Raw genomic sequence first — 21,550 nt, 5'->3', positions numbered from 1 at the left:
TGCAAGATTTATTCAGTCCAACGAATAAGACACCTCTGTGAGGATACCATTGAATGGAACTAAAGAGCCTATAATCGATCAAAACAACAACAGATCGTCCAGGGATTGCTCAGTCAAGTTAGATCTCCAGAAATCCAGAGTGTGATCAGCTGATGTATGAAGACAAACACCTTTACAGCAATAAATAGACTATTTCCTGACAACAATTGCATTGAATCACCATCTCCATTTCTTCCTGAATGCTAAAATTAGGCTCATAAACAGGGACAGTGAAGCACAAACTGCCATTAGTTACTGCTAGAAAATAAAATGTATGCAAATGTATGTATAACTGCAGAAAAGTACAGCAACACAAAGGAAAATGTAATTTCCAGCTTTAGCTTTTCCATATGATAGTGAACTTTTCACTGCACAGCTGCAACAATTTGTTCTAACAGTTGACACTAATAATATTTTGCTGACAGCATTTTAGTGTTGACATGTCACATGAACTTTGCAAATCATATTAGTGCTATTACTTACATATGTGCTGGAAGAGGTGCTCTACTATAGAAAGTTTTTAAATGGTAGTAAGAATAAAAAAGCAGCAAAACAGAAAGAAAAAAAACTTGAAATAAATGAAATAAAAGGAGATGAACACTGAAATTGCAAGACAGAACAAAAATATTTGAAGAGATGGGCAGTGAAGCTTTCTAAAACCTGGGTGGGTCATGATGATTCAAAACTTTGAGGCTTCAATCTAAGGACAGCGACATCTGGTGGTCAGCTGGAGCTAAAGAAAATTTTATGAGCGCCACAGACTATTTCAAATCAATGTCTATTATAAGAGTTTTTAAAAAAAGAATTTAATCTGATGTTTTAAATTAACTAATGAGTCCATTGTTGAACAAAACATTGTTAAAATCATTAAATGACTAAAACCTTTCTCTATGTTAAGAATTGAACTACAGATCCCTACAAAGAAGTCTAAAAAGAAGATCCTCTTTGCTGCAGAATTGCAACTTCTTGTATCATAACAGTTAAGCAACATAAAGCCATGGCCAAAACAAATGCCAAAATAAATGTGGCTAAATGACTAATCTTAAAAACACTTGGCAAAAGCATAAACAACTGAAATAATAGTTAGTTGCAGCCTTAGTTTACACGCCCTCTCTTTGTTTGTATTTACAGATAAGATGCAAAACAATGTGTTTCCTAATAAAAAGAATATGCAGCATTAGAAAGAAGTCTGCATTTTAGACAACTGACCTTGAACGGTTAAAAGAAAAGACACTTGGCAGGTGGTAGAGTAGTTAATTATTGCAGGAGTCAAAACACAAGTGAACTGTTCAGAGAGCACACCACACAAATATTGATCTTTGGGAGCATAAAAACTTGCAGAGCACTAGTTCCTGCTCTTATCTACACAATGTCACCATAGGAGGACAATCTGCTGTTTCTCAGGCTGTTATGATGCAGGGAATGCTGCAGCTGATTAAGAGGGAAAGATCCCTCGCGCTGTGAGACTGCAGAATAACTCCAGCCCTATCCAGAGGCCAAAGTGCTGAGGTCATGCACGCCTCAAGTTTCAGCTATAATGCGCTGGTATGATTATGAACAGGGGGATGTTACACGTGCTGAAGGGAGGGAAACAAACACCCTTCTCTTTGATCTCCGATTGTCCGATTCCTGAAGCATGACATCGAGCCTGATTGCCAGAGTAAACCAGAGCCGATTTTACTTTCATTCTTCCTCTTAAGTGTGGCGTTCAAAGCCGCTCAGAGCAATAAATTCTGACCAGTCTGGTAAGAATTTATTGCTTCGCTTTCAGGCAGCTCTTAAAAAGCTGGCACTTATTACAGCTTTTTGCCGGCAGATACGCTCAACATTCATCACAGCACCAAATACAACTACTTGGAAAAACACAAGGTATTCGTAGGGAGAATCAGGACAGTAAAGCCACCATTTACATTCTTTACAATTACCAGAATTATTTGTGTGTCATCAATGAGAGATGTTAGTGTCATTTCTTCTCCCATTTATGAGAAGTATTTAACCACAGGACCCAAACAAATCATTCTCCACCAGACAAGAATCTTGGAAGCAATGTCTCGAACCGCTTCCATGAAAGTGGTAAATGACTTATGCCATGGGATCAGGGGAGGAATTCTCCGGCGGAGCTCGCTGTTCCTGCCGATGTGTATCATTCTGTCTGTGTTCAAGTCATCAGGGTTTCCATTTCCCCCTTTACTGCATTAAAACATCTTTATTGAATCTCAAGTCTGGCTTCACATGAACCAGTGAGTAATCTCAAAGGCAACAAACACCCTTATCTGCTCACTGCCAACAATAATACAAGATGTTTGTGGTTATGAAACCTGATTTTGGAATCCAATGGTTTTAATTTGATTTTAAACAAACACTTCAAAGAGAGGTAGACACCTCCTTTTTAGCCGTTTTGATTTATTACATTTAAATTTGATTAAATGTTTCTACACATCGGGCATGAAAAATCCCTCTCTATTTTAACTGTTTACACAAAAAGTGCAATAAAATGGGATTAAATTATTCATTTGGATGTATTCTGCCAACATAAATGCTCAGAAGTTGAGTCAAACTTGAAATCATTTCCCCCGGCAGCGCAAAAAATTTCAAGAATGCGAGGCTTTTGTTAGTGGAGACCCCCCCCCCCAAACACTCATTAATGACAGTAGGCCAGGTTTTTATCCCTCTTTCAATGGATCAATTATCTCAGTATCTACTCTGCGTCTATCAATGACAAAAAGCTGCTCACTGGGGCAGCCCATGCCCAGATATGGAGTCTGCTGTAAGAAAAAGAGGAGTGGAGGTAAATGTTTTAGAAAGTAGTGTTTTGATGGCAAACATTTAGAAAACGGAGTCCTTACAGCTGAAACTTCTGGAGCCAAGTTATTTTGTTGAAGTCAATGAAATATATATATGAGAGAAAGGGTTTTAAGCTAGTAGCATATGAATGACTTACTCTTTAAAATGAGTTGTTGTCATGTCTGAGTTGACCCATGTCTATGAACCTGTGTTTTTCCATTTTTGTTTTATGAAACTAAGTTTTTTTTTTTTTAAGCGAGGGTTTAAATAAGCAAGAATGCAAAAACCCCTCCTGCTGCCACCCTCAACCATTTACTGTAAGAGCCCCCCCTCCTCCTCCTCCCACCACACCATTATTTGCCTTTATCTGATGATTGGCTCTATCGATTTGCTCTCTCCCCTCTTGTAATTACCCCATCATCCTTTTATTTGCTTTCCCCCCAGTGAGACGTGTGACTCACAAACAGACACGAGCTGCACCAAAAGAAGATAAAGAAATCTAGATGCTTTGAATTTTTACCAAATGACTGCACTTCAAAGCCACAGGAGTCTCTCCTGAGGAAGCCTGAAAATAAACAGGGGCCTGGGGACCTGAGGCTGCGTGTTGATTATACCTCCTTATTGTTATGAATTACCGACAAGTATTTCCTAAATGAAGCCTTTGTTTACTCTTTGGAGCAGTGAAGTGTTGGCAGCAGTACACATTCAAAGCCAGAAAAATGCATCCCCCATATGTTCAAATCCTGTTTACTATAAAGTTTTGGTGCTGTTTCCATTAATTATAAGAGTTTCATTAGTATCATTATGTTTAGTGTCCATTTCCGGTGATATTTTAATTTATTTTATTCTTAAATACATAATGTTTTAACCTATAAAAGCTTTTATGGCCCCCAAAAGAATGTATTTAAAAATGTTTAGTCAACCTTGTGCTAACATTGCTAAGTGGAAATGTTTTACATCTAGCATTAGACTTCTTCTTAGTCACTTTATCACCCTTAGAGGGGTGTTAGTTTCTCCAACATAGAGCCTAAAGTGCTCTTGAAGGGTGAAATATATATTAAAAAGTAAATTTTAAAAAGTTTGTTTTTATGCTAAAATTGCTAGCTTAAAATATTTGTTAAAACCTCATGGTTTAACTTCCTGTTAACCACTTTGTGACCCCCTGAGGAATGTTGTTCATTTCCCCCACTTTAAAACCAAAGTGCTCTTTAAGGGTTAAATAGAAATTGAAAATTTAATTTCTAAAACCCTTTTTTTTAATTTGCTAACATTGCTAGGTTAAAATGTTTTGTTAAAAACTAGCACTAGAACTTTTTTTGAACACTTTGTGACCTCTGGGGGGTGTTAACACCTCCCACTTTGAACTCAAAGTACTTTATGAGGGTTAAAATGGACATGAAACAAGTAAATGTTCAGAAGCTTAGTGATTTGTTTGCTTTCCTTAGTGCTAGTATTGCTAGCTTAATATATTATATATATATACAGAACTAGCATTAGCATTATCACTCCTTGTTAACCATTTATTGACCCCTGGAGGTAGTTCATTATTCCAATGTCCTATTTTAATGGAATAACCAGACATTCAACACATATACATATATATATATATATATATATATATATATATATATATATATATATATATATATATATACATATATATATAACATTTAAAAGTTGATTTGTTTTTGTCATTCAAGCTAACACGCTAGCTTAAAATAGTGTAGTTTTTATTAAACCACCATTAAAACCTTTCGTTAGCCACTTTGTGATCTCTGGAGGGGTGTTAATTTGACATTTTAAAATGTAGGGGGTAAAAAAGTTCAATTATTTTATGTATTTTTATTATTATCTGTTCTTAGTGCTAACATTGCTAGCTTAAAATGCTTTTAAGTAGCATTGGAGCTCCTTGTTAACCACTTTGTGACCCCTGGGTTTTAATTCCTCCTCTCCGAGTCCCTTTAAAAAAAATGATTAAATCGATATTTTAAAAGTAATATTTAAGTTTCAATTTTTTTAAAGACAACATCGCTAGCTTAAAATATTTTTTCTGTTGTAAATTAGCACTAGAACTTTTCGTTAACCACTTGGTGACCCCTGGAGGGGTGTTAATTTCCTTCAATTTGAAGCCAAAGTGCTCTTCAAGTGTTTGGCATTTAAAAAAGTAAAACTTAAAAAGCTCAAATCGTTTTGTTTCATTTTTTGTGCTAACAATGCTAGCTTATTTATTTAACTAGCGTTATTAGGACTCCTTGTTAACCACTTCGTGACCCCTGGACTCTGGAGGGTGTTAATTCCCCCCACTTTTGAGACAAAAATGCTCTTTAAGGGTTAAAAGTAGACATTAATAAAGTACATTTTGACTCACCGGAAACTCCTTTGTTGGGAACGTCGTTAATGTTTAGGCCTTTGGAGCTGAAAACGGCACGAACTTCGTTACAGTTTTTTAACTTTTGCTCCGCGGTGCCCGAAACGCACAGCACGGCCAGCGGGCAAACGACGCACAGCACCAACAGCGACTTCATTTCGTGTGTGGGGGAACAAATAAACCAAAAATACAAACACTGAACCAAAAAATTATATAGATATGCGGTTGTTAAGTTGAGTTTCTTGGACTCCCACGTCGAGTTTCTTCAGAGAGACGCGCAGATTTCTTCAAGTCTTCATTCACAGCAGCTCCGAGCCCAGCTCACAAAAACTCCGAGGAAAAAAACAGTCCGTTCACTCACGTCGAGTACCAGACTCGACGGGAAAAGTGAATTAGAAATATGTGGGTACCTAAAAAAAAAGAAGAAAAAAACTTTTCTTCCTCCCCTCTAAAACTTCTGGCGTCAATCTCAGTCACTCCACTGCTGAACTGCTTCACAGTTTCGACGGGAGTAAAATCCACGGAGGACAGTGGAGCTGCCGGAACTTTCTTTTTCTTTTTCTTTCCAAACTTTAGGGCGCCGTGGTTTCTGTAAGCGCTTTTTCTCCCTGCTGGCCGCGCTGAGATCCAGATGCGAGCAAAAGTCCAGATGGACACCCAGGAGTGACTGCGAGTTCCGGGGACAAAGACCTGGAGATCAGGAACACCAGGGGTGGAGCGGAGAACCGGGATCTTCTGCTCTCAGACCTGAAGCGCCCGGTGCTGAAAATCAGGACTGGAGCGCAGAGGGTGGAGCTCCACGCTGGAAACGCCTGATCATCCCGGCTCTGCATGAGCAGGAGAAACATCTGAAGGAAGCTTTCAAAGTCCTCTTCATTACAGACCACTGTTGCAGGACTTTCTTATCTGCTTTTATTGTTAGAATGGAGATAACTCCAGATAAAAACCCTGAGAAGCAAACAGACTTTTCTCACCTTTCTTTGAAAGTTCCATCTTGAGCAATTAGTTTACATAATTAGCACTTATTCAACTAATTACCCTTATATTAAATTATTACAATTACCCACTCCAATGAAAATTGTGTTTTTGGTGTTTTTAACATGTTTTGTGGAATTTTAAAGTAGAAAATTAAGATTAAAAGTATTTCTAAACTGAAATTATTGTTAATCTGGAGCAGAAATCACTTTGAAAAAGCTTGTAGTTGTTGCACCACTAATGTTAGGTTGGGGTTTGTGAGGGGCTATAAGTTAGCGGGAGAATTTGCAAACTGATGGATGATGGGAAGTGGGGGTGGGGTTGCTCTATGGCAAGGCATACTTAGTCTATACTAATAGTGAGGCAGCATACTTGAAGTTCAAAATTTTTATACGATCTATATATTGAGCTTTAAATGTTCAAATTTAGTCTGAAGTTGTATTTTGTTAGTATATTTCTTGCACCACAACTACATCATAGTATACTTGCTATGTACAAGTAAACTTCAAAAGTAAAACTTTGATCTCTTGCTCTTCAATATTGAAGTGTTTTCACCCATAATTCAAATTTATATTTAGTTCTCAATTTCCAATTTGATCATGCAATTTAAAAATGATTCATTTTAATATGCAACTTGCAATTTAAAGTTTACATTTTGCAATTAAGTATTCAATATGAAAACATTACAATTCAATTGTATATTTTTCAAGTTAAAGCAAAATCAATCACATTTTAAAATGTTTGGTTCTCTGGAACCACATTCTAAGATAAAGCATTTATTTCACAAATGACAACTACATTTTAAGTTTAGTCATGTATTCAAAAAACACATGCTATTGATAATTCAGCATTAAAAAATGACATTTCAACTCCTTATTTTGGCTTGTGAGGACCAAATCGTTTAAAACTATAAATGTCATCTTCTTTATTTTATTTATTTATTATTTTTTGTGGAAAAATTCTAAATTCTAAACAGACTTTTAGTACCCTTTTATCCTCTCTTCTCCATAACAAGAACAGTTTCCATAATGCCCAGCCCTCGTTGAGGTTAACCACTCCTTTCTCGTGGTGCTTACCGTCTTTTATTGATTTTCTGTTCATTAGTGGCATCCAAAGTCTTCTCAACGTTCGGAAACACAGACAAACGGGCGGGGCGGGGACTCACAGACCCACTCACGCTGTTAGTCACCGACACGCCGCACACAGACCCACCTGTTGATGATTTCTTCCAGAAAATTCTTGTGGAAAAATCAAGCTTCATGCTTAGTTTGGTGAAGTTTCATGGACAAAAAAAAACTTCTGAAAGCTCGATGTGTGAAGACTCATTTATCCAGGATAGTTTTGTAGCAGAAAAAGTTTTTAAAAAGGTAATCTGGACTATAGTCTTTGACTGGCAACAGCAGAATAACACTATGAACTATCATAACTCTTTGACCTATCCAACAAAACCGTAACAGTTTCTGATATGGAAAAAAGCAGCTTTGCTAATATGATTAACACCAGAATCATCTCATTTACGTTGATTGTGAAAACACTTCACCGCTGTAAGGTGTTATATATCACGCAAGGCCGCTTATCTTCACTTCAGATCTGCTTAAATAATGCTAATGCATAAACTGTAGAAGAGTTGCCATAATTCAAAGAACACCAACAAAGGGTTAAGTTTCTTTAAAAAGTCTTGTTTCTTGCAAAATAATAAGGCAAAAATAAACTGCATCCACTGCAGCCTGCTGTTAACAATTCTCAGAGATGAGAAACGACTTTTCTGTCCTTCACAGTCAAGAATACTTATTTATTATCTTTTTGAGTCATGTTGTTGTTCCCTCTAAGCAGCACAGCAGGCGCACTTATAGATGACTACATAGTCAATGCTTTCCTCGGGCTCACTCTGCATCCCGTCCATCTACGGCAGATGACCCACATTGGCACATAGGTTCACACGATAACATTTATATTGGAAGTTCTAGTAAACTAATCCTCATTCCATGTACATATTAGACTGTATTACATGTATTGTGTAACAAGTAGGGGGTTGGTTGTCACTATGGTGTAATGTTTGCAATACGGTGAAAACAGCGATAATTGCAGAAAATAGACTTTTTTTTGAAAAATATACCAGATGCACTTTACACTCGCTTGTATGATTTCCAGTTTAGATCGTTTATAGTCCCAATTTCACAAAAAAGTGCTTCGGCTCGGCTCTAAATTTGAAGCCAACAAAACGGACATGGAGCGCCATGTGAATGTATGAAGACTCCGGCGTCCACACTGGAGCCGGACCGGATGCAGTGTGATCCTGGCGTTAGGGAACTGGACCTATTGAGTGTGACGTCACCCATAGTAAATGACTTACTTCCGGCTCCAACGAAATGAAAAAAATTCTGTTGCTATTTTTCATTGATATGGAGGCCACCATGTTGGAGCCAGATGTCGTCAGTAAGCAATAAGAGTCAACGTTTCTATGGCAACCACTGAGCACAAAATCTGCCAATTAAATGCTGGACATAAGACCACATAGTTTTACTGAGTTACTTGTGTAACTTGCTCTAAAATAGCAAAAAATATCATGAAAAAAATTAGGATTGTCAAGAACACGTAAAAAAAAAAAAGGTATCAGAGCAAGAATGGTCGTTCGGACAAATAGAATGATTTAATAGCTGTTTTTTTCTCAGTACAAGTCTATTGAGAGTCATCTTGTAGCCAGATACTTCCTGTTTGGTTTCCCAGGGGGGAGGAGTCACTCAGTCCAGTTCTCTCATACAATCAATGATCCTGAGACAATCAAATCAGCTGATCCTTACCCAGAAGGAACTTGCTGCTAAAAATACATAGAAAATTGACTTTTGATTGATTGTTGTTCAAATCACACCCCAATATTTTAAATATATGATGCTATAGCATCATAGTTCAAATCAGCAACCTATTTAGTCACCATAACCTGTCACCCAAATTCAGTCTCCAAAGGTTCGTGAGTGATTGGACACAGTTTGGATTCCTTCATTAAAAATCATAATACGTCTTTTTACCCGTGTCTGCACTTGTGGGGTGCTTGTGTGAGTCCGTTAGTCAGAGGGGGGGCTAGCACTTGGTAAAATGACATTCCTCCCTTTGTGTCCGCATTCCTGAGGCAGCTCCATTCATTCTGTGAGTACCGCCGCCGCCGCCGCTGCAGCAGCAGGGGAAGACAGAAGTTGCTGAGGAGCAGGAGGAGGATGCTGGAGCAGCGCGCACGGGAGAGCGTGGGCCTGGAACTGCTCTCAATGGGCCAACAAAGGGAAAGAAAATGGTCTAGCGCCATGGTAATTAGATGTGAATGAGTTCTGAATGACATGACATGTTTTAGGCTCTACCCCCCCTCGTGGCACGGGAATTTCAACTCCAACTTGGTAAAAAAAAAAAAAAAAATGGACTGGATGGAGCAGCCATTCACACTCAAGCACCTGAATTACATGGTTATTTTAATTTATATGGACTGTTTGATGACCCCCCCATATCCCAGGGGCCCCCAGGGCCAACATTTTTGACTGACAATAAAACACATATTCATAGACGAGCTAAAAGCCAGATAAAAAGTGCAGGTTTATGGAGTCAGCAGTTTTAAATGCTCCTGCTGACTAACACCAAATTGACCTTTCCCTCTCATAATGTGGGCTTTTTTGAATATTACCCTAAGAAAACATGCAAGCTCTGCATTTCAATGGCCCTGTTTGCCTGTTCTCCAGTGCTGCATTTGCATTCAGAGTGTTACCCCCCCACCCCTCCAATCCAGGGTTATCTGCTGTTCTGGCTGCAGTCAGGGTTTGCTCATCTCCTTCTAATCTGTCTTCCTTTCCATCTTTAAAGCTGCAGTCCATCTTAAGAGAGAAAAGCACAGCTGGATGATAATGGCGTTTTTTATCTGGATCTGCTAAGCAGAAGGTGTTTGGGCGTGAAAAGTTGCGGCGGAGCACCGGGGGTACAGACGGGCGCAGGGGTTGAAGTGTGTCCGCAGCGACAGGCATGCTGTGTGCGGAGCTGCGAGTGATTGACCCCGTTAAAGAAAACAGACAGGCTTTCAAAATGGAGACGAAACGCAAACAATTAGGACTAATGAAGCTGGGTTTATGGGCAGGGTGTGGAGGAGCGTCTGCTGCCCATGAATCAAGTGGAGGAACTTATTTGGCAAAAACAGAGCAGAGAACTTGTGAGAGAAACACACACATCCATGCATGATTCTCTCTGATCCAGAGTAAAGGCAGACAGAAAAAACATAAATTACACGATTCATGAAAGACTTTGAAGTGGATTAGAGGGTGAAAGGAATGCAAAGTAACTTGCATTGGTGTTCATCACAACACTTTTTTCTCTTTTTCTTGCTAACTCCTAAAAACATCCACCGTTTCTGTGTGCTGACCTTTGTTTTAATGCAGTGTAACCTTCAATAATGAGTTCTTTCAGGGAAGAACACTTCTGAAAAACCAGAGAAACAAAAGCCAACTTTATGCCACTTAATTCAGACAACCTGACTCTCATTTTTCTCTGGGAGGAAGGTGCTGGTATTGTTTTAGTTCAAACTAATCAGAAGATGGTGACTCTTGCCTCAAAAGAGGGATTTTGAAGCAGCTCCTGGCTGCACTTGTTCTTTATTTTTAATCATGTTGAACATTTGGATTACAGCTGTCATTCTGTTGATATGGATCAGCAGATGTTTTCAGCTTCACACTGAAAAAACTGACATTTAAAAAGTAAAAATTCCCTTGTGTTAAGAAAAAATGTCTTATTCAGTGTTTACATGAAAAACAACTTTATGGGAAAATAATCTTAATTTAAGAAAGTTTGTCTTGGTGACAGGAATTATTTTCTTAAAATTAGACTTCTCAATTTTCCAACACAATTTGCAGACATTTTTGTTTATTTAAAGAAAAAAAACATTAAATATGTAGAATGTTTGACTTATTTTTAGGGTGCCTATTTTTGAAAGGATCACACAAACTAGGGATGAATAAACTCAATAAATGTTCTCCTCTTTTATAGCTTTGGCCTGCTTTCACACTGCACTCTTGAGAGTGGACCAAATTGACGAGAAAGTCACTCGGTTACAATATCCTCTCATTTGGGGCCTGTAATGGCATAAACAAACAGGAAAAAAAAACTCAAAGAACGACTAGCGGCTAGCTCCACCTCCTCGCACAACATAGATTTCTACCTTGTTTAGAGAAAAAAAATCAAAATAACTGATTACTCAGGCCCTGTAATAAACTGGAAACTTTTTTAGGATGTAATCAGCTTTCACCCGGTTAGGATAGGCTCCAGCAACCCAGTGGCCTCAAAAGGGATAGTAGAATAACGGATCCGATTTGTGTGAGCTCACTATTATAAACCGCACCAGGGTTCACTTGCACACTAAACCTTAACCTCTCTTTCCATGTGGATTTACTAGATCGTGTATTTTAAACAGAGAACTTGAGGAATGAACAGGTCAGAGTGAAAGCTTCCTAGAGTCTAACAGACAACACGTAAATGACATAGACACTTCTGTATGTACTCATGTCTTGTTGCAGTTTCACTTCAATGGAAAAGTCTTGATTTCTCAAAGAAACTGTACATTAATACAACCTGCTTCCCTCTTTTTCACTGATTTTAGGTCTGACCATGCTTGGAAGTCACTTTTCTTAACTTCATATTATAAAAAATCGATATTTTTGAATAGAACTTGACCCAAACAGAGGAAATTTTAGTTTTTTTAGTGGCTGTCAAATCTCGGGGTGTGGAGCAGCCTGCCTGAGCAGGTTCCCACATCTGTCAGCCTTGTTTTCCTTTCTTTTGGCCTGGTTTTGGAAAAGGCCCAAGTTCTGCAAAATCATATCCAGCCAAGACGGCTATGACAGTTGAGATGAGAAAAAAATATATATATCGACTTCTATTTAGCCCAATACACACCACATGGTCTGTTCGTCTATACATTCAAGCTGTCAGGGGAAACATCTCACATTTCTGGAGAAAAACCAACAAATAAAAGTAGCAGGAGTTACAGGCCAGACCTGTTGTAGGACTCGGAAAAACAGCCTCTGCTTGTGCTTACACCGATGCAGAAAAACACTACAATTTAATATATTTACAGCTACAACAAACCACATTTTCCCACCTCAATGGAGTCAGATGGGAACGGAATTAAAGATCTAAACGATTAGACGTCATTCGTCCAAGACGGATTAAGACACGCAGCAATGTTTTTACACATTGGTCTGTGGGGTGGAATTTTCCTTTTTCAAACCTGTTTTTCTCGGTTAGCTCGAGTGTTGAGTCACACACTGTATCTTCAACACCAAAGTTTTAAAACAACTTTGATTTATTTATTCATTGTTCTCATTCCCCAAAGCTGCTATCTGGGATTCATAAATATTTGTATCAGAGCGATGACAGGCGCGGAGCAACACAACGAAGGTTTGGGTTTGCTGCCAACAGCTGAACGATGTGATCAGCTGACACACACAAACACACACACATAGACACACACAAAAGTGCACAACAAATGTAATTTTACACCAACAACTGATAGCGGTCGTAGTTTATTGAGCCATTTCAATTCACTCCTTCAAAGTTGTTGTCTTTTAATTATAATAATGCATTTTCTAGACAAAATCAAAGAACCTGTGTCGTGTTCTAGGACATAGTTTCTGCAGAGCGGCAGGAATTCGTCAGAAATTCACCTCCGAGTTAGATGACATATCCCAAAATGTCACCGCATGGCCACCTAAATGCAAGTTTTACAGAAGATTCGGCAGGTTTTAAGAAAAAGTTAAAAATTTGTTGTGACTAAACAATTTTTCTCTCAAAGTTGAGGCCGGTCAGAGGCCGCCCGAGCACATTTCCAGGTCGCGCGGTAGCAGTCCAGTGATAGACGGGGGATAATATGAAAAAAAAAAAAAAACTTGAAAATTCTGACTCATAGCGCAAAAATTGGGAGGGATATTGGAGCTATGCAGCCGTACAGTTCAGACAAGTAAAAAAAAAAAATGTTCATGAATCTGCAAATTGATGCATCAGAATGTAGTTGTTTGTAGTTGTAGTTTGCTGTTGGTTTTATGTCACAACGAAATTTTTTGCCTGCTCCTTCACAATGATTTCAATAAAAAATACTCTATTTTGAAGTTTCCTTACATATATGTCCTCCATCATCCGAAAAATGCCACAAGAACATAATAAAAAAACACCAAAAACACATTTTTTAGTGCGCTGCAGCTTTAAACCTCCAAAAACCTTGAGATGTTGGATAAAATACAGCAGAGGAAGTTGGAAATGAGCAGCAGGACATAAAAGCTACAGATCTCATCACTGTAACCTTTTTGAGACGATGCTGTCAGTGAACGGAACAAGATCCTCATCTTACAGGATTCAGCACAGACGCACATGCTGGCTTTCAGCGTTTTACTGCTGGATGATGCACACGCCAGCTGGAGCCTCACGGTATGAGATGACATAATGGGCAATGACATAAATAAAACATAGTCAATGCAGAGCCTGTGAAAGGAAGAAAAAGTAAATCCTTTTTTTATGAAAAACTTTTTGGTTCGTGAATGTGAAAATAAACAGAGTCAGCGGTGATGTGTGCTGACAGCATGGAAGAGGGATGTGTCCTGAACGAACCAAAATGCACAAAAACTGTGTACTTCCAGTTCATCGGAATCAAAACAAAGCTGTGTCAAACATTTCATGAAATTTCAATTTTAACTCTGGCTTGCTTTATGAGTTTTATTTTATTTTATTTATTAATCAATTAAAGAGGAAGGCTCTTGAAATCGAAACTTGTTCAGCAACTGGAGCTAGGTGCTATTCATCAAGTCACCACTAGGGGCTTTTCACTTTATTTCTTTTAGGAAAGATCAAAATGTAAAACAAAAACCAAAAGCTCAATTTCAGCCGAATTTCTTACATCAATAAAACTGTGTTATGGTTACATTTTAATAGAGTTTCACTTTCTGGATTATTCTGTATTCAAACATCAGCATATTTTTGACGAGAACGTACAACTTTCTTTTTCTGCTTTTTTCTTGAAACACAAACTACTTTTTTCATGTTTTTAAAAGCTCAATGAAGTTTATCAAAGGGAAAAACGATATTCATAAATGATTAAAAAAAGAAAGAGTGCTTAATTTTACTGACGGCTTCTGATTGTGCCCTCATTAAATGTACAAATTTTAAGAGCCCTTCATCTTGACATCCATCCTTTAAGATATTCTTCTGTGGTTTTTATTCGTTATTTTATGGAAACATTATTATCCTGCTGGTCATTTTATACAATTAAAAAACACAACAATTGGTAAAATTAGTTTGAGGATTACAATTGTAACTGAAATGAAATAGCCTATTATATGGTCTATTTTATTCATTTAAAAATAGTTTACAAATTGATATAAAAAAATGGGTTATTTGCACATCACATATTATATAAGTGTTGTTAGTAATAAGCGTTGATCACTGATCTACACATTTGGTTCTGCAGAAAGTTTTCCTGATAAAACCTGCATTTTATCCGGGTTGGAGATCGGCAAAGGGGGATTCAAACAAGCTGGAAACTGTTCTCACATTTTTGCAACAAAAACTATTACCTTAAATTTAATTTAATTTTTTTATGCCAAACTGGTTTTTAAGAGTTCTGATCCAAATGAAAATGTTCATTTCTCTTCAATGTTTGCCCTACTAATCAGCAGTTTGAAGATTTGTAACTTTTTTTTGTATAAATTTACCTTAAATATTATTGTTCAATAAAATTGATCAAATTTACACAACAGAAAGATGAAAACAGATTTTTAATGAAGTTCAGATTTTGAGTTTATAATTAATGTTTTCAAAATTAAATTATAAGAGAAATTCACAATTTTTAATAACAAAAATACCAATTTTTGTTCTGATTGCCAGTATGAACACAATTCAAACAAACTGAACTTTCTTCTCTAAATGTGACGACATTTTAAAGCACAGACATAAATAGGTTTTGAATTATAAATAACATCCACACATGCTCCAAACAACAAAGGAGCTGGACTTTACTTTTACAAAAAACGAGTTTAATTAAAAAGAACTGTGAAATAAAATGTGGTTCCACTGAAACATTTAGAACACAGAAGTTTTCCAATTCTAACCCCATATTATAAAATGCAGGAGCCCAATACAAACGAACATGACACGGTTTATTTACGAATGCTTTGTACATATTTATACTTGAATGGTTTATGAGCAGGAGTAAATGGAAAGCTAGAAATATGCATATACTCATCACAGTAGTTTGTCAGTAGTTAAATCCACATGATATTGCAAATACATTTTGTAAACGTGGAACCAACACAGAAAAATGTACATTTGAACGTTTGTCAGGCTGATGATCAGCTCTTAAACATCTTAAAGACCCACTCTCATTTTCAAAGAGTTCTCAGAAGATTTTTAATTATATTTGCGTCATATTTGGCCAAACTCGACATATTTTCATGGAAATTTACCTCTGAGTTGTGGACGGGAGTGTTGGCACAGAGTAAGCCTGCCCTTATTTCCCATCATCCATCTATTTACGCACTCTCCTGGTAGCTTATAGCCTCTCACCACCCCAATTTAACATTAGCAGTGAAATAAAATTGGCAAGGAATATTGGAGCTATCCAGGTGTACTGTTTTGAGACAGAAAAAAAGACATTCATGGATCTATTTGTCTGCAAGTGGACGTATCAGAATGGAGCAGAGCAGGAAGATTTTGTCACTACTCAAATGTATTTTTTAATTTGCTCCAGATTTGCAACAATTTGAATAAAGAAATACTCAGAAATGCAATTTAATTGTAATTTTCTTTCATCTATCGTGATAAAATGCCAGTAGAACATGTTAAAAACACAATCATCATTCATCTGAGTGGGTCTTTAAGGTGGTAAAAATGTCAGAAAATCCGTCTTACATAAGTCAGGCTCCCCTGAGCCTTCAGGATCGCAGCTCTTACTAAAACCTCGCAGGTTTCATGCTGGTGGAGATCATTCACTGTCATGGAGGAAAGGGCCAGGAGCCCACGTCTGCCTTGTCCTGCCTGCTCCTGCAGGGCCATAACTCAGTGTGGACTTCAAACACATTACCAGGTGGAAGGTCCATCTCTGTAAAGCTAAAAATGAGGATCTCTACTAGAGAGATGTTCAGCAGGTGAGACAAGAAAACAGCGTAAAGTGAGTAGTTTACAAATTCACCTCTTCAATCAAGAGGGTTTTTGTAGTTTTTTAGGAACATCCACTAAATCTGAATCAAACGAGTTCTGTTTGAGACAAATCGGGAAGCTAAATGCTTTTCTTCTGATGAGCCACTCATACCAGGAGCTCAAAGCTTTTCCACATAGTTTGTGTTGAATCTTGGTGGATTGAGCCGTATGGGTCAGTGGTGACAAACCAGAAGCAGGGCGACCATCACAGAGTGAACAGAGACCAAGCAGCTCCTCTTGAGCGAAGCCGCCGGCGAGGACACGCCTCCGACTCCACCGGTCGCAAGTCGAGGGGTCAACAGTTGCTCCTGGAAGGCGAAGTCGTCCATGGCCAGGTTATCAGAAAGGTCTGGGAGGGAGACAGACGGAGACGGATGGAAGACGAAAGAATGAAAAATATGAGAGAAGAGGAGGGGGAGAAAAGACGGATACAATTAGAACAAACATTCGGACAAAAGCTGAAAAACACATGTCTTGTTTTTGCATGACATCTTCCACAGCTGTACAAACAACGCTAGATCAGGAGAAGGCAGAACCACTCTTATAACCAGATGCTGCTTGTTATTGTTTTTACACACACCGAAATGCAGACACATATTTTACTCAGGGAGAGTGCTGTAATGTGAATTTATATGGAAAGTTTTTACCAAAAATAAAAATAAAAACCACAGAGGCGGCATGAAGTCATGTCTCCAAATCCACAGCAACCAAAATCTTTGACTTCTGTTTGCCATCTGGGTCTGGTTGGACAAGAAGGGAAAGTTTGTTTTATGACATTCCACTCGAGCTTTCACAGCTACCCTTTTGTGAAGTGATGTTGCCAGGGTTGGGATAAAATTGGGGAAAAATGGCTAAATATTTTCTCTTTTTGGGATTATAGTTGATCTAAGGCATTTTTTATACAAGAGTTATTGATAGATAGTGTTCAAAGCCAGAAAGGTTCAAGATCTTCTGGCATCAAAAGCTATAAGAGCTGAAATTTAGCTAATCGCTTCATTTTCAATTGTTTAGACTTCAGGATGAGTGGACATTGCAAAACTAAGAAGTCTGTTATCTAAAACTTTTTGTCTCTAAATGTACCTTTAATGACAACATAAATTCTTCCACTTACACTGAGCAGTTTGTTTTAATGGTGCATACGTGGCGTAGACTGCTAGCATGCCGCTAGCTCATCCTGCAGTTTCACCGCAGTTCAGCTGCTGTTTGAAGGCATTTTAGATTCAGACTCTTGACAAAAAGAGGACACAGGAAACCGCTAAAAACCCGAAAGCTTACAAATGTTTTCTATCATAATTACTTTCTGCTAAAGCTGCTCCGCCCTATCCATTTTGTTCCACTTTTCAATGGACCTACAACCGATGGCCCCATAAAAGGTCAGAACTGTTAAATTCACATGTCAAAGTCAAGGCCCGGGGGCCTGATCCGGCCTGACAGATCATTTTATATTATTTTTGTAACATATTGAAGCAGCACTATGATTATGGTAGTCGAGAGATCAGTTACAATGATATATGGTTCTCTTTCTGGAACGCACGTAGATCTAAATCACAAGGGTGTCATCTTCATCTCCTTCCCTCTCACTCATGGTGCAGAAAGCTAAAAAGCACAATTTGTATTTTTATTTCCAGGTTTTGTTCATATTTGGATAATTTTAACAGGATATATTTTATGGAGACTGTTGAATCTATGTGAATATTATCACACAGATGCTTTGTTTTATCTACGTTTTACCATTTTACTCTCTTATTAGACTCTTGTAACTCAGTAGAAGTGTTTTGCAAGATGATTTGATGCTTTCAGCAGATTTCCTGTGGATGCTGATGCTTATACCCGAACAGGAAAGGCCCTGCAGAAGGTGACAGATAGAGTGTGACTGTGTGAAGAACTGATTTCCAATTAAGGAATTGCCTCCTCAAGCGTTTTCTTGACTTCCTTTTTTCTACTGTGTCTTGTGCATATATGGAAATGTTGCTGCAGACCTGTTTGTTCCTCTTACCCTAGAGAGGAAATGCAAATGATTTAACTAGGGTTCCTAAGCTAATAAAAAGGTTGATTTTTGGTATAAAATGACATAAAAGTAAATTAATTTGAGTATTTTTTCTTTTAATGTTCGGTTTATCTATAATTTTGACAAAATATATTTTTATAGAGTAAAATATTGAAAGTTATTTAAGGTTTAAGTTGATTTATTCTGGAATACTATTCCTGTCTGTTTTAACTCATATTTACGTCAAAAAGTTACATTTTTAAAAAATTAGTTTTAGTGTGTTCAAATTTAGAAATTTAGAGTTTAGTTTGTATTTTAGCAACATGCTAACATGTTTGACTAGTTTAGTTTACTAAGTAATTTTACGCCATTTTGTAGTTAAGCTAGTAATTGAGCAATGAGCATTTTATTGGGCTAATTTGGCCTCTAATGAGTTTTTATGCTAATTTGGAGATTAGCCAATATTTTAGCAATAGGCTAACATTTTTTCCTAATTTGTTATCTGCTGGTGTTTTTAGGCTAATTTAGAGTTTAGCTTTTATTTTAGCAACATGCTAACATTTTCGGCGGATTTCATCTACGGAGAAATTTTTGCTAATTTGGAGTTCAGCTAGTAATTAAGCAACAAGCTAGTTTTTTTGCTAATTTGGCCTTTAACTAAAGGTAAAAACAAAAAAAATCCCATGTTGAGTCATACTAGTTTCTTTTTATATTTTTGCTTTTGTTCGTGCCAAAAATACTTATCATAATTCACATTTAATTAAAAAAAAAAAAAAAAAAAAAAAAAATTCTTAAAGGCTAAAGTAAGTCCATACGGCTCCTTCAAGGTTTTGATCAGTAGAAAACAAGCCCAAATGGCTCTTTTACTGTTAAAGGTTGCCGACCCCTGGTATAGTCAGACTCTTGCCAATACACAGTCTGGAGAAATCTACACATCGTCCAATCAGAGCTGCCACCACCCTGTGGCCAACCAGCTGTAATGGATCATCAGCACCATCTACATTTATGACCCATCAACTAATTTTCAACTAATTTTTTTCGGTTTGAAATCTTGAAGATTCTACCAACGCCTCCCCATTTGCGTTTGTAGTTGGATTTGTGTCCGTATATCAAAACATTTAATGGTTATGCAAAAAAAATTCAAAAGACTGACCTAATTTTTGTTTGCAAATGTTCTCGTAAAAACTGAAGACGTGATTACTAAAAAACATGAATTTTTAAAATAACTTTTCCTTTCATTACACTGCTAATCCCTAAAACAAACACATGGATTTAAGGTATTAAATTCCATTTGTGGGATGCTTCAATACAAGCTTTAATTTTGATGAATTTAAGCAAAACTAGTAATACATTTGTTTATCAAGGGGTTCCAATAATCCAAGTGTGGAGACTCAAAGGTTAAGATTTTGTCCAGTAATGATCCAGAGAGCTGAAAGTGAACTGTTGTTCCCGTCTCACTTCCTTCCTTTCCATCTGTTCCGTATGCTGCAGAGACTTAATAGTCATCCGCCAGTCTGCTCTTAATTACTGCTTTCTCACCGTTCTTCTTCCAAAGCTGTTCCCACACTGATCCTCAGCAGAACTTCTCCCCCATTTTAGTGTAAAACATATTTGGCATGGCTCTGTCAGATAAATAAGGCCGGGAGGATGTCTGTAATGGAGCATCGCGGCATGAGAAAGCCAAGTTTGAGCGGAGCGATCCCCGGACGAGCCAGATGCAGAGTAAATGCAATAGTTAGTGACCTTCTCAGAGACCTCCCTCTGCACAATCCAAACAATCTACAGGGACACTTCTGTGCCCTCACACACTAACACACACCATCACATCTGACCTCCTAAAAATAACAGATCGTCCCTTATTACATTTGGAGTCTCATTTTCTCTGTGGAGTGCACTGGGATAGACAGAGTGGGAGCAAAAGGGCTGATCGGATACCACGAGAAAAAAAAAGATCCCTGATGTGCCTGACCTAAAACATGGAGAATGAGGCCCTTGCAGCATGTCTATTACCCTCAGGCCTCCACGCTGCCAGGCACCCTCTTAAAAAGAAGAATGAGGCAAATAAATGAAGCTCCAAAGCTTTACGGCATCACCTATGAATTTCTTTACAGTTACGACATTGTTTGAACTCCAGCCAGCGGACAATTAACTTTTTTTCCTCCTCCAGCGTGCTCACGGCGATCGGACAGAGACATTCTCCCGGGCTCTGAAAGAGCGATTTGTCACTGTTGACAGCGGCACACTGTACTGCTGAGCCAATTAAGCTCAAGGTGCAATTCGATACAGCTTTTGTACCCGCTGTGGATAAGAGGCAGGGCACTGGAAAGGGGGTTTTGAAGGGGAAGCGTCCGCGTTTGTGCTGGAATGATTGAGTGGGACGGGTGCAGAGTCCTGCAAGAACCAGGAAAGGAGAGAAACCCTAAAAAGTGAGGCCGTCTTTGGTTCTAGAGTAGATTGAACACGAGCGGCACCACAGAGGAGCTTTGCTCCCTGCAAAAACAGAACCCCCTAGAAATGAGTCAAAATCCTCCCTCTCCAATCGTCTTTGGATTAAAGCGTTCCCAGTGGTCTTTTAATTATGATTATGCCGTTTTTAGCCAAAATTAAAAAGCCTGTATTGTTTTCTAGGACACAGTTTCTTTAGAGCAGCAGTAGTTCACTAGAAATTCGACTACAAATAGGGCAGGGCAACCCCATCCCCCCTTCCCATTGCTGAGAGCTCTCCGTTTATAGACTCCCCCACTGGCTTACAGTCACTTACATCCCCGTCCTAATATTACCTATGCAACAAATGCCAAAGAACTTGTAGGTAAAATGATTAAATGAGGGTTTGTGTAGAGAACTGTTTATGTATTTATGCCTATATATTTATTTAAAATGTGGGCTGGGCTTAATTTTTATGTAAGGATCATTTTCATGTTTTTATTTAATGCACTTTGATTTACTTTTGTTGATTTAGTAACATAAGTTTTCTTCTTTCTGCTCCTTTTCATTTATTAACTGTTATAATCTCGTTTTATGTTTTTTTATGTTATTTATTGTTATTAAATTAAATAAATAAAAAATGCGAGCAATATCATAGCTTTAGATTTAAATGCCAACTCTGGTCGTCTTCAAGCGGATGCATCAGAATGTAGTGGAGCACAGTTTGTGGCTCGCCCAGTTTATCTTTCAAACATTACAAATAT

General features: G+C 37.9%; 2 protein-coding genes across 4 annotated transcripts in view; both read right to left on the bottom strand.

Annotated features, from left to right (window-relative positions):
- The window catches only part of gpc4 (glypican 4), a 33,767-nt gene extending 27,750 nt beyond the window's left edge, over positions 1–6,017 (bottom strand). The window contains exon 1 of the mRNA XM_024282947.2: positions 5,192–6,017. Coding sequence (XP_024138715.1) covers positions 5,192–5,348 — 157 coding nt within the window. The 5' untranslated portion in view covers positions 5,349–6,017. The remainder of the gene's footprint in view (positions 1–5,191) is intronic.
- A 6,684-nt stretch (positions 6,018–12,701) lies between these two features.
- Positions 12,702–21,550, bottom strand: part of gpc3 (glypican 3) — a 140,307-nt gene continuing 131,458 nt past the window's right edge. For all 3 annotated transcript variants that reach the window (XM_036213834.1, XM_024283844.2, XM_024283845.2), the window contains one exon: positions 12,702–16,724. In XM_036213834.1, coding sequence (XP_036069727.1) covers positions 16,549–16,724 — 176 coding nt within the window. In that variant the 3' untranslated portion in view covers positions 12,702–16,548. The remainder of the gene's footprint in view (positions 16,725–21,550) is intronic.

This window comes from Oryzias melastigma, linkage group LG10, assembly GCF_002922805.2.
Source record: "Oryzias melastigma strain HK-1 linkage group LG10, ASM292280v2, whole genome shotgun sequence".
Lineage (NCBI taxonomy): Eukaryota > Metazoa > Chordata > Actinopteri > Beloniformes > Adrianichthyidae > Oryzias > Oryzias melastigma.
This window is presented reverse-complemented; position numbering and strand designations above follow the sequence as displayed.